Here is a 14,669-nt window from a genome sequence, read left to right on the forward strand (position 1 = left end):
GCAGGGCTCTTCATTGAGCCCTACCTTATTTAACATTTATATGGCCCCCCTGGAGGATGTTGTCACTCCCTTTGGGATTAAGTTTGTCACATACGCTGACGACACCCAACTGGTCGTCTCAATCTCCCTGGAAAAGGACAACCTTAAAAAGCTGCACAACTGCCTCTCAGATATCTATAATTGGTTGTGCGACTCGTGACTTAAATTAAATGGCACAAAAACGGACCTCATGCTTCTGGGCCAGCGAATGACATCCCTTCCCACCGCCATATGGCCCTTGTGTCTAGGGGATCTCCCGCCACCAAAGAAAGAACTCAAAAGCCTAGGGGTATGGCTGGAGCAAGACCTCTCCCTTAAGACACAGTCCAAAAAGACTGCTGGCACCTGTGTGGGCCTACTCCGCTCAGCCCGGAAGATTCTCGCCCTACTTCCGACACAATCCCGAAAGTTGCTCATTCAGGGTCTTATCCTATCTAGATTAGACTACAGTAACGCCCTTTTTATGGCCGCGCCAGAATCCACCATTAACATCCTTCAGCGCATCCAAAACGCAGCATCTAGGCTGCTGACAGGCACCTCCCGGAGAACATCGGCTAAACCAGCACTCAGAGCTCTTCATTGGCTGCCTATCCGGGAAAGGATTACATTTAAGGCTCTGTGTATCACCCACAGATCCCTTCAGGGCAAAGGGACCCCTATGCTTGGGAAAATGCTCTATCCCTACAAAACTACTAGGTCCCTGCACTCATTTCAAGGTAACCTGGCCACTGTTCACAGAGTTAGGAAAGCCCGAACTGGAGGGCGACGTTTTTCAGTCACTGCAGCAACCTTGTTGAATTCCTTGCCGGCTAGTCTTCGATCCGAACCGACCTACATGAAGTTTCGTAAACTCTTGAAGACACACCTCTTCCCACAAAAGCCATAAATTCACCCTTCAACCCCCTGAGCTTCCCCTCAGACTTCCACTGCACTCACAGCGCTGGGACGCTCCCGGGCAGCCATGCGCTTTATAAATCTTTTTTCATTTCATTCATTTGATTTCATTTCATTTCATTTCATTCAGCTGCGGCGGATTTGTCTTGGTGGGGCATGGAAGGCAACCTGTCTCAGGGGAAGCCTTTTCAGTTGCCTCCTCCAGTAGCCACGGTGATAACGGATGCATCCACTCTAGGGTGGGGTGCTCATCTGGGGGATCTGGAGGTCAAGGGTCTTTGATCTCCAGAGGAAAGGTTGTTTCACATCAACCTTCTAGAATTGCGGGCGATACATGTAGCGCTCAAGGCCTTCCTCCCTTCCCTTCGCGGTCAGTCGGTTCAAGTCCTGACGGACAACACTACCGCGATGTGGTACATCAACAAGCAGGGAGGTGTGGGGTCGCAGTGTCGTGCAGAGAGGCTCTGCGTCTCTGGTTCTGGGTTCAGGACCATCAGATTTGTCTGATGGCAAATCATCTGGCTGGAGTTCTGAACGTTCGTGCAGACAGTCTCAGTCGGCAGTTCTCAGCCGACCACGAGTGGAGGCTTTACCCGGAGGTTGTTCACGACATCTTTCGGATGTGGGGGACTCCTCGGGGGGACCTTTTTGCAACTCGCGAGAATGCTCACTGCCTGTCTTTCTGCAGTCTCCAGTATCCGATGCAAGGAGCCTTGGGGGACGCGCTTCAGTTGGGTTGGGGAGATCAACTCCTTTACCCGTTTCCCACCATACCCTTGATTCCTCGGGTTCTGAGGAAGATTCGCCAAGACCGGGCCCAAGTCATATTGGTCGCCCCGGACTGGCCAAGAAGGGTGTGGTATACGGATCTTCTCCACCTCTCCTCTCACCCGCCGCTCCGTCTCCCTCTCAGGGCAGACGGAGGGGCAGGTTCTACACCCCCACCTCCAGACATTACACCTGTCTCAACTGGGGTGGCTGAGTGAGCTAAAGAATGGTGATGGATTAAACCCAGATCAGTTGACTGGGGGTGAGTGTTTGATTTGCTCAAACGCTCCGTCCATCATCCCCTTTTGTTTCGCATTACACCTTCATGCCTGGAGATTGAATGGGGCAACCTGAATTCCTTTTCTCTCCCGCCTGACGTGGTGGATGTCATCTTGTCAGCCCGGCGTGACTCCACCAAGTCCATTTATTAATATAGATGGTCAAAATTTGTTACTTGGGGTGGGGAGAGATCTATTGACCCATTGGGAGCCCATTTGTCTGATGTTCTTCAGTTTACATTCTCTCTGGCGCAGCAAGGACTTGCTGTTGCCACAGTTAAGGGCTATCTTTCTGCGCTATTGGCTTTTCTTTGTTTGCCTGACCAGCCTTCTCTTTTTAAATCTCCTGTAGTTTTGATGTTTTTGAAAGGCCTCACAAATAAGTTCCCTCCTACTCCTTTTATTGTGCCTCAGTGAGACTTAAATCTTGTCTTGATCTTTTTAATGGGAGCTCCCTTTGAGCCTCCTAACAAATGTCCTATGAGGCTCTTGACTCTAAAGACAGTCTTCCTCATTGCAATAACCTCAGCAAGGAGGGTAAGTGAGCTTCAAGCTCTTAGTTCCAAGCCCCCTTTCTTGACCATTCATGCTGATCGAATGGTTCTTAGGACCAGGGCTACTTTTCTCCCAAAGGTGGTGACTCAATTCCACCTTGGTCAATCCATTACCCTCCCTACCTTTTATCCTCCCCCTCACCCTTCAAAGGAAGAGGAGAGATTACACCGCCTGGATCCCAAGAGGGCGGTGTCCTTTTACCCGGACAGGACTAAAGATTGTTGTCTGGATGACCAGCTCTTCATTGGGTTTGCTGGCTGCAGAAAAGGAAGAGCGGTCCATAAAAGAACTTTGTCAAGATGGATCGTCCTCTGTATAAAGATCTGCTACTCTTTGGCCGGTAAGGATCCTCCAGAGGGTATAAGGGCTCATTCTACAAGAGCTAAATCTTCGACCTCTGCCTTGTCTAGTGGTGTTCCTGTAGTGGATATTTGTAGGGCGGCAACTTGGTCTTCCCTCCACACTTTCGCAAAGCATTACTTGCTGGACACCGAGGTGAGGAGGGACAGCCACTTTGCACGCTCTGTCCTTCAGGATTTCCTGGTTTAGAAGAGTGGACTCCCTCTTCCGGGAGTGGGGACTGCTGTGGGACTCTATTCACATGGTGAGGAATCCACACGGCAGATGTATCTATCAGAAGAACAAGTTACTTACCTTTGGTAACGCTTTTTCTGGTAGATACAATATCTGCCTGTAGATTCCTCACTGACCCACCCCCCTCCCCATTGTCCACTCTTCTATGCCAGTGTTTCTTTGTAATGTATTTATTTTATTCTCTGGAGGTTGTTTATTTCAAATGTTTTATTGCATTTGCTTCACACTGTGTGTGTTTATCTTGGTATTTGTGTTACGATTACTGTGTATATATCTACTGTCATTGGTCCGTCCCTGTGCCTCGAAGGCACGGAAAAAAGGGCGGAACTGATGCCATCATGCCGGGGTGGGCCTATTGTAGGCGTCGGTGACGTCAGCGGAGTTGAGTGCGATGCCGTGCCTCTATGACGTCCAAGTCCACGTCAGCGCGAAGCTACAAAAGAATTTTCCGAATGTTGCTGACGCAAGGAGATATTCACAAGGTGAGAAATCCACAGGCAGATATTGTATCTACCAGAAAAAGCGTTACTGAAGGTAAGTAACTTGTTCTTCTATGCACAAATCCTTCCTTCATACCCAAAGTGTTATCCTCTTATCATCTCAATGAGCCTATAATCTTGCCTACATTTTTTCCAAATCCGTCCTCGGTGCCAGAAAAGTCTCTCCATTTTCTGGACATCAAACTCTGTTTGAAATTTTACTTGCAAAGAACAAGAACTTTTCGGAAGTCCTCTCAGCTACTGATTTCATTCTCTGCTCCCAGGAAGGAACTCCCCCTTACTAGGGCCAATATTGCTCGCTGGTTTACTTCAACACTTCAACAATTGTCTTCTGCCATGAAAAGGCTGGTCATCCTTTGCCTGCAAGGGTGGAGGCTCATCCGATCAGAAAACTGGCAACTTCATCAGCCCTGTTTGCTGGGGCATCTCTCCCTGACATATGCAGGACAGCAAAGTGGGCGAGGATGCACACGTTCACAAAGCATTACTGCCTGGATGGTTGGAGAAAGGCAGATATAGCCACAGGACAGGCTGCACTTTGTCATATCTTTGCCTAAGGTAGGCGGCTTATAGCCATCCTGGTTTATTTATTTATTTATTTATTTGAGTGTTCCTATTTGATTATTATTATTTGCATTAATACATAGATTCCATAGTGAGGTCATGGTGGGATAGTTCACCTTCCTGTTTTCATTTTTACTTCTATTTATTGATGTACTGCTATTTAATCGGATTCATGCATGTGAATCTATAAAAGATAGAACACTGGAGGAAAAACAAGTTACTTAACTGTACACTGTGGTTCTCCAGTATTGATATCTTTAATAGATTCACATACGACTCACCCTCCTCTCCGGTAAGGCGCACCAATTTGCCTCAGAGTACCTTATTATATTTTTGCACAATTGAGCTTGAAAACTGAGGTGTGGTGGCTCTGTGGAGAGGGTTACTCTGAGGTCTGTGCTGTGATTGGCTGAACTTTGGATGTTATAAAATGAGTTTGGGAGAGTGCACAATAGAATTTTTCTTTCTATTGGGGTCTATGGTAATGTATTCAGTACTACTATTTCTACTGTTACCTTGGGACTCCCAGTATGACGACTGGGAAGATTCAAGCATATGAATCTGTAAAATATATCAATACTGGAGGACTACAATGTACAGGTAAGTAACTTGTTTTATTAAGTGTATATGTAAGTCCTTGATTGACTGTGTGGCTGAATACATGGATGTATGTTTATGTGATTAAAATAGAGGTCTTGTGGAATTGATTTCTGCATGCTTATGTGACAATTTGCGAATTCTTTTGTATGTGGCTGTGTGTTTGTTTAATCAAGTATATGGGTACTTGTCAGGTGGTGTCTGTGAATATGTATGGAATGAGCAAGTACTTTTGTTGTTGCTTGTTTGGGTGTGAGTGTCATTGATTGGATCAATATTTCTGTGATTGCGTGAGAGCTTAAGGAAATTATTATTCAGATACTTGTTTGAAGGAGTTTGTGGTACAGAAATAATTATGTTCCTTGTTTTCTAGAGTTGCTTCCATCGGTGTTACAAATGGCCCAGTTTTCTGTGGCGTGGTTGGACATGCCTTGAGACATGAATATACAGGTAAGTACTATATATTTCGTAGGTCACACGTAATGACAATATAATTTATTTTAAGTGTTTGGAGGTTGTTAGATTTGCTGTTTTGAAGAGCTAGCAACTTGCACAGGCTTAGAACATAAAGGAAAACTGGTGGAATTAAATATATAGGATATTGTGGGTCAATAAGGCAGAGGAACAAGTTACTTACCTTTGGTAATGCTCTGTGGAAACAGTATCAAAACACACATTTCTCATCCTGTGAATTCTTCCAGGTGCCAAAGAATTTGATCAGCATTTCTCTTGTGCATTAGTAGGATTCATTGTGGGGTGCAGCATCAGATCTGCCCCACACCAGAAGTGACATTTTGTTTTAGCTAGTCAACTGATCCACCTCTCATTAGGTATTGCATCAGCATCTGTTCAAGAGGTGAGAATCTGAGAGTAGAAATTTGTATCAGAAGAATTGGTTACCTTCCTTCAGTAACGCTCTTTCTATTAAAGGCTCTTTCTAAATGCAGTGGCGCTCAGATTTCTAAAACAACTTAGTAATCCGCTTATTAGTTTTGTAGTAGCAGGTTTCCTCTGGGCCTGTATAAAGAAAATGAAATATTACTCTCCAGATATTTAAACAGACTTTGATCCATTTGGAGATTGGCGTTTTGTCAATTGAACATTAAATCAACAAGAATTAGACGCGTCAACTGTTTTTTCTTTCAGTTCTGTAAACTGACATATAATATGTTTAATTTTTATGTGTGCACAGGTCCTTGGTTTCTAATGGTGATGTTTTGTCTGTCAAATATTAATTAAGGGGTTGTGAGGGTCACCCCTTAACTGTTAGCACCATAACATTTGAGTCTGGTTCAATTTACTTGCCAGCTAAATTGCAGAGCGCAATCGCTCCCTCACACTTATAACCCTTTGCTTTGGCTAATATGATGCATTTGGAATTCCTTGTATTTTAGGTTGAAAAAAACTTTTGGAATTGTATCTTTTCTTTTTAATTATGATGTATAGAGCTTTTATGATCTTTTTCTTTAAGATCAAATAAAGTATTATGATGATGCTGAACTGCAGATTCCTCACTGACCTTTCTAGCCCCCCTATTTTGTGAATTGGACTCTGTCCATTAAAAAGATCCCAATTCAAGGAATTTGCAAGCCTGTTTCAACACTTATTTCTCTGACTGTCTTGTTATGTTATGGTATGTTAAAATGTACTTGTATAGCGCACGCACACCAGGTTGGTTTCTTGGCGCTGCTCTGAAGGGTTAGGCTAAGATGTCACTAGTTTGCCTGTTTGAATAGCCACGTTTTTAGAAGTTTACGGAAGCTCATGAGATTTGTGCAGGATCTGATCTCAAGTGGCAGGGAGTTCCAGAGTTTGCGCCTGGGATGGCAAACCTAGCCCCTCAGCACGTTTTAGCCTAAAGGATGGAATTGGTCAGGAGGTGCATGTGGGCGAATCGTAGATTGCGGTGGGAATGTATCCGTTGATCGAGCTGTTAATGAATTTTGGGTTCTTACTGTTCAGGTATTTGAATATAATGCATCCTACCTTGAAGGCGCATCTCTGGGATACTGGGAGCCAGTGTAGTTTCCTAAGAAGGGGGGTGATATGTTGACTCTTGTTTTCATGAAAAATCAGCCTAGCCGCCTGGTTTTGAACCATTTGGAGGCGGTGGGTGAGATGGGCCGGGATGTCAAGGTAAAGAGAGTTGGCATAGTTGATGTGTGATGTGTTAAATGTAAGTGGCTTGCCAACAAAAGACCTAGGGCCTGATTCCGATTTCGGCGGAGGGAATACCCCGCTACAAACTTGACGAATACCCTGTCTGCTGTATTATGATCCTCGTAGGATAGAACTTGATCGTAATATGGTAGACGGAATATCCTTCACATTTGTGATTAAGTGTTCCCCTCCACCGACTTCTAATTAGGGCCCTCAATTCCCAAATGGGAACAGTCTTTGCCAAAAAGAACTTGCAGACTTTGTACCTATAAAATTGAACCAATACTACAAAAATACTATACTACTCATTGTATGCACCTGTCCAGAGTTACTAGACCGCCCAAAAAACTGCTGCAACAATAATTATAAATAGTTGCGATACAAACATGCAGACAAGCAGTGGTTCCGAGTCTGAATGAGCAACACACTAAGCTAAACTGTAAACTTGTAAAATGTATGTTCATAGCAGATACAATGCTTCAAGAAATAGTCCCATAAACAACAGTGAGCCATCAAAATACTACTGTTTCATTACAAACAAAATATAGTTATAAAGCATGAATGGCCAGTTCACCGCCCAGGGACAAACTTATATATTTAAAATCACAATAACTGTTTATTTTCCACCTTTTATTACCTGTGACAAATCTTTTTAATCCTTGTTGTTATATATATATTAATTGAAAAAACTACAGGTTTCAGGGTCATTATAGTTAGTTGGACATTTCACTCATACAAAACCAGAGAAATGAGCTACCTACAATTTGCGCCCCCGCAATGCACTGCTGATGACATCACATATAACATCATTCATGATATGGTCAGTGACATCATTGATGACATCTCAACTGACATCACTGGTGACATCACTGATGACATCATCCACGTGATAATCTGATGCACACCCTCATACCCTAATATAACCTTTGATACCCCCACTCTAAAATACAGACTACCATTTTCGAAATCATAGACACACAATACCAGTTAGTACATACCCACTCACTAATTCCTAGGTCTACACACACATCCACTCATTCATCCATACAGTCACTCATACATGCAGTCAACTAGACATAATATATACTACCAAAATATCGACTAGAAAATTTTAATATCGAACAGAATGGACATAATATCGAATCAAAAATATAGAATGGACATAATATCGACTAGACATAATATAGACAACAAAAAATCGAATTTAAGGTAAGTTAATATTATTTTTAAATTTTTGTGTAATATAATTCTGTAGCGGGTTGTGGGTTTATAGGGGAATAGGGTGGGAAGTAATTTAATTATAATTAATTAAATATGTTATTTTATTTATTGTTATTTATGTAGAATTAATTGTTAATTTGGCAATTAATAAAAATATAATTGGTAATTAATTTTAATTGATTAATTGATAAATATGTTAATTTTAGTAATTTATTTTCTGTAGCGGGGGTTTGGGGGTTTATAGGGGTATAGGGTGGGAAGTAATTTAATTATAATTAATTAAATATGTTATTTTATTTATTGTTATTTATTTAGAATTAATTGTTAATTAATTATTAATTGGTAATTAATTAAAATATAATTTGTAATTTATTGTAATTGATTAATTGATAAATATGTTACTTTTATTACATTATTTTCTGTAGTGGGTTGTGTGTATATAGGGGAACAGCTTTGCAAGTAAATTAATTGTAAGTAATTACATTTTTTCAATATTGTTTGTGTCTAATTTTTATTTATTTTTGTAATGTAAATTAATGTATTGGTAATTGGTAAATAATTAGTATTAGTAGGTAACTTTTAGTATTAGTTAATTTTTATTTGTAATTTTAATTGATTAATTAATATGTTTTATAAAATTGTAAAATATTTCAATTACTTTGTAATTGGTATTAATATGTATGTTATTTATATTTATATATGAAGTATTTACTTTTCCTACTATTGCACTCACTGGAATGGGAATAGTAATTGTTACCCCTATGCTATCCAACGCTTTCCTTACTGTTGCACTCACAGGAGAGGGAATAGTAATTTTTACTCCAACGCTATCCAACGCTTTCCCTACTGATGCACTCTCTGGAGTAGGAATAGTAATTTTTACCCCTACGCTATCCAACGCTTTCCCTACTGTTGCACTATCTGGAGTAGGAATATTAATTTTTATTCCTACGCTATCCAACGCTTTCCCTACTGTTGCACTCACTAGAGTGGGAATAGTAATTTTTACCCCCACGCTATCCAACGCTTTCCCTACTGATGCACTCTCTGGAGTTGAAATAGTAATTTTTAACCCTACACTATCCAATGCTTTCCCTACTGTTGCACTCACTGGAGTGGGAATAGTAATTTTTACCCTCTCACTATCCAACGCTTGCCCTACTGTTGCACTCTCTGGAGTTGGAATAGTAATTTTTAACCTTACGCTATCCAAAGCTTTCCCTACTGTTGCGCTCTCTAGAGTGGGAATAGTAATTTTTACCCCTACGCTATCCAATGCTTTCCCTACTGTTGCGCTCTCTGGAGTGGGAATAGTAATTTTTACCCCTACGCTATCCAACGCTTTCCCTACTGTTGCTCTCTCTGGAGTGGTAATAGTAATTTTTACCCTCTCACTATCCAACGCTTGCCCTACTGTTGCACTCTCCGGAGTTGGAATAGTAATTTTTAACCGTACGCTATCCAACGCTTTCCCTACTGTTGCGCTCTCTGGAGTGGGAATAGTAATTTTTACCCCTACGCTATCCAACGCTTTCCCTACTGTTGCACTCTCTGGAGTGTGAAAAGTAAATTTAACCCTCTCGCTAGCCTACGGAAAAAATATTGTATATCTTTTGTTAATAATATCACCTGGTGTAACGACTTAACCTTAATGACTCTGGACATCGAGTCGTTATACACAAGAATCCAACATGATTGTGGTCTACAAGGGGTGGCACATTTTTTGAACACCAGATCTGCAGATTATTTAATGCACAATAGAATGTTATTGTCACTTACTGCATGGTGCCTTAATAACAGCTTTTTCTCCTATGGTAAGGACATGTATAGACAGAAGCAGGGTGTGGCAAGGGGGGCTTGCTTTTCCCCAAGCTATGCGTGCTTGCACGTTGGGCTCTGGGAGAAGCAAATCCTCAAGTGCAAACACATGGACATTTTTGAACATAAAGTCATTGTTTGGTTAAGTTTTATTGATGACATTTTTTATGATTTGGAAGGGTGATAGTATCAGTGCTCAAGATTTTATTGATCAAATCAATGTAAACGAGTGCAACCTACACTTCACATCACACAGTAATTCCACTACCGTGGACTTCCTAGATGTACAAATACAATTAGTCGATGGAAAATTGGTCACTAGCGCATTTAGGAAGCCTACTGCAGGAAATGCATTGTTGCATGCCACTAGTGCCCACCCCAAACATCTGATCGCTAGCATTCCCTTTGGGGAATTGCTACGGTTAAAACGTATATGCAGTACTCAGGAGGAATATGACAAAAGTAAAAATTAAACCTTAAATCGTTTCAGAAGAAGAGGTTACACTGAAAACGTGTTAAACAAAGCAATACAGAAAGCCAATGAAAGACCTAGAGAATCCCTGCTTCCTATAAACCAAGCAAGTACATTGGAGGAAGGAGATGATATGGAGACACCTAGGCTAGTGACCACCTACAGCATGCAGGAGAGCAAGATTAAGGCTATCTTAACTAAAAATTGGCCCATAGTGCAGATAATGTCCTGAAATATAGGTTACCTGAGAAACCAACAGTGACATTTCGAAGATGTAAAACCATGGAAGCTCATTTATCGAAATCCAGGGTAGAAGGGACCTCAGTTAAAACATGGTTACCGGCAAAGCAAGGGCTTTTTAAATGTGCAACCTGTCGGGCCTGTAACTTTAGGGTCAACACTTCGAAATATAGTACTCCATTCAGGGAACAAGAACAAAACATAAGAGGCGATTTTAATTGCCGCACGGATTATGCTGTGTATGTTCTCACATGCACTTTTGGGCTCAGGTACGTGGGCAGCACCAAGAAACAAGTTCACGTGAGAATCTTACAACATATAAGAGCAATCATCAATTGTGATCCGGCTTATCCGGTAGCACGGCACTTCAAATCCGTGCACAATAAGGACATCAACTGTTTAAAGTACTTTGTGATCGATCACGTCCCTATGCCCAGGAAGGTAGGTGACAGGGAAATTCTCTTAAGACAACTGGAGACTAAATACATCTTGAATCTTAATTTTAAGTTTCCCCAGGGCCTTAATAATACGGAGGATTTACACACATTTCTCTAAAATAACCTGTTAATTAGTCATTTATTGATTTATTTATTTATTTGAATTATAGCCATGTGCTCACTACCTTCCTTTTGCATCTGCATTTATATTTTTTAGAACTTTGAGAAAACAGTACAAGAAAAAAAGTTTTTACATATCTTCTTGCCAACTGGTCGAAGCGTTCTGCAGGACTGCAGAACTATGACAAGACTTGGATAAGTCTGATGGAATTGACCGTATGAAAGTGACTCAGACAATATGGATACAAGCTCTATAAGTTGTGTGAAAAAATCCATTTGTAAAGCCCCCCCTTGCCGTTTTTTTATAATATGTGTATTGAAATGTATAATGGATAGTTGACAATCCTGCAGAAAGCTTCACTGTATATATACATCTTTTAATGCATTATTTTTTAGCATTCACTCATTTTTTTGTATAGCACTTAGCACTTTTTTGTTATAGGAATTGGAGTGAGCTCTTCATGACAACTGGGACCAGTTGTCAATAGCCATCATGAATGAATCTAGTAATTTTTGCACATGGATGTATGAAAACTGATATTTTTGCACGGATGGCTTATTTGCACATATGCGACTGCATTTAGGCAGGAAGTTTGCACAAAAGGTAGTACCAAGCCGATTATAATATGGTACAATATGGAAGGAGAGTAGTCAAGTTTACAGAATGGCATCATTTTGCACATGTATTCTTAGCATTTATGCTGTAAGAATTTACAATTAATTGTGATATATGTACATTTATTTAACAAATAGTGATATAGACTTTTATATGGATATATATTTTTCTATATAGTTTTTTTAAAGTGTATATAGTAAATAGTTTTAAAATTCATTTTAAATTATTTACAATGCAATGATGTATGCCACATTAATGTATTCATGTCAATTTGCACAAATTCAGTCCATGTTGACCGCAAACGCATTTATGCTGTTATAGTAGGTGAAAGCTCTGGTGATAAATTCAGAAAGAAATACATTACAAATGTGCTTTAGAAGTAACTAAGCAGCCACTCACCCTGTCCTATACAAGTATGTTTTCACTTTCTATAAATCACGTGGTGTGCTTAGCAAAGAGAAAAAAATGAGTATTTAAAGGTCCTCTCTACCATTGAACCGTTATGTGATCAAGGGTAGTGCCTACCAGAAACGCGTCATACCGGAGAGAAACAAAAGGTGATGATAAACTGACCTTGTGTACTGGACAAGCTGTGTGGTGGTCCTTGTGTCCTGCGTGCCGTGCTTGGAGAAGCAGGAAGGAATGGAATAGCAATTGCGGAAGCCTGGTTTCTTCCGCTTCTTGGACCCCGCCCTGAAAGTTGGTGGCCGCCTTCAAACCGTTGTTTGCTGCTGCTTTTCTGTGAAGGAATCAAGGCTGGTTGAACCCGCTGTGAGCCGTCAGAGAGCACGAGTACCGATAGCGGAAGACGCCGACGCTGGAGTCGGAGTACTCGCGTGAGATTATTTTTGCTGACTCGGTGAGTGGAAAAAGGCGTATTCACGGGACAGGGCTAATTGCAGTTTACAGACACGGTCAGTTCCCCTTAAAGGAAAAGCACCGCGGTGCAGGAAATAATTAATAGACTGTTTCTCAACCAAAATGGCAACAATGTTAACGGACGCGGTATGAGAACGTGAAGCTAATGCAGATGCATTATATGACAACATAACTAATAAAAGCACAGTGAGTGTTAATGTTACTACGATCAGCGAGGATATCAATAAAGATGTGAACTTGCTATTGAAAACCTGGAAAAGAAGATGAAATCAGAAACCACCAAATGGTGGGAACACAAATCGCTGACCAAATATGTGGAGGTGGGTAGAGTTCCTTGTGGACTGTGAATATTGTTAGCCCCAAGCTTTGAGAAACCGAATCCGGCGGTGCTGCGCAAATGGGGCGAAAGCAATTTGCACGCATCCATGAACCTGGTTAAAATCCTGGTGAAGTATGCAGAAATAGACCGCCTAGCATTGATACCGGAGATTGAGGCAATAGAAAACGAACTTAGCAAATCCGATATACAGGACTGGATTACGGCGAAAAAGAAAGAGATTAAAGAACGTCTCAAGAAACACGAGGAGAAAATCCAAATGAGAAAGGTGCAAAAGTTTGCTCGTGATTTGGAGGACTATCGCTTGGGACACATATACACATTCGCTAAAAAGTATGACAGCATGCGTAAACAAAAAAGTGAAAATTTAAATAAACCTAATATTTTGCGGGTGAGTCCAGTGAATGAAACAAACGATGGAACAGATACTGACTCCCTCACAAGCGGATCAAGCGTAGATGAGGATAGCAATACCAGCGCGACCATTCAATGATCTTAATCCTAGAAGAGGAGGTCGAATTTTTAGTGGAGGAGCGGATGAAAATGCCAAGGCCTCGGATCAATGCAAAACTGGCCGGTAAAAGCGTGACACCATCAGGCGAACAAGGCACGGGAAACAAAAGCGGGAAGCCAAAAAAGAAGCGAAATTATTGGCACAAGAAGTAATGGTGGAAGAAAAAACTATTATAAACTTGACGACTCTGACACTTACCAAAGAGGAGGAATAGCTCCTAGCTTTATGGCTTAACTACTGCCCTAACACCAACTTCAACTATGCCTCAACCCGTGTTGATTTATTTTGCTACATTAGGAAACTTAAATTGAAAAAATTCTTCGTGCTCAAAAGTGGGTGGGAAGACCAAAAAAATAGAGAAACTAGTGGAACAGGTTCAACGTTGACTGTTGGGAAGTCCCTGCCCTATGGGCTATGCATGAGTTAAGTAATGATGAGCCCAATACATCACAAATCTCCACACAGAATAAATTAAAAGAGCTGGATTTATTGCAAAAAGGCGCGGGTGAAAGCCCTTTTAAGCCAAAATCGACCTTCATTCCGCTAATGCAGAAAGATGCAATTGATGTGTTCCACGATCGAGTGACTGAGGATATAAAACAACTTTACATTCAAGTGAACTTTAAAAAGTGGCAAATGGACCAAAAACAAAAAGAATTCAACTAACTCATGGCCAAAATCAGAAAAAATCCAGGGGTCATCGTCATAAAATCAGATAAGGGCGGGAATATCGTCCTTTGGCCCAAAGTAGACTATGAAAAGGAAGTGATGCACCAGCTCACGAACACAGAATGCTATGAGAAGACAACCATGAAGGCATACAGCAAATCAAAAGATAATTTGAAGAAGGAACTCCTTAAGTGGAAAAATGAGGGACTGATTACCTCAGAGGAATATAATTTCATGCATAATGCAAATCCTGAGATACCCTTTATATACTTGTTACCGAAGATACATAAGGGGAGGACGCCCATTCCAGGGCGTCCAATCATATCGGCCATCAATAGTATGACAGAACGTGTTGGCCAGTACATCGATTTCTATCGTCAAGACCTTGTAAGAGCAA

General features: G+C 41.1%; 1 protein-coding gene across 1 annotated transcript in view; it reads left to right on the top strand.

Annotated features, from left to right (window-relative positions):
- LOC147729493 (uncharacterized) overlaps positions 1–14,669 on the top strand; it is a 2,015,126-nt gene that overhangs the window by 901,192 nt on the left and 1,099,265 nt on the right. Inside the window, 1 exon segment of the mRNA XM_086954003.1 lies at positions 5,163–5,239. Coding sequence (XP_086810129.1) covers positions 5,163–5,239 — 77 coding nt within the window.

Source organism: Lissotriton vulgaris, chromosome 2_1 (assembly GCF_964263255.1).
Source record: "Lissotriton vulgaris chromosome 2_1, aLisVul1.2, whole genome shotgun sequence".
NCBI classification, from domain to species: Eukaryota; Metazoa; Chordata; class Amphibia; order Caudata; family Salamandridae; genus Lissotriton; species Lissotriton vulgaris.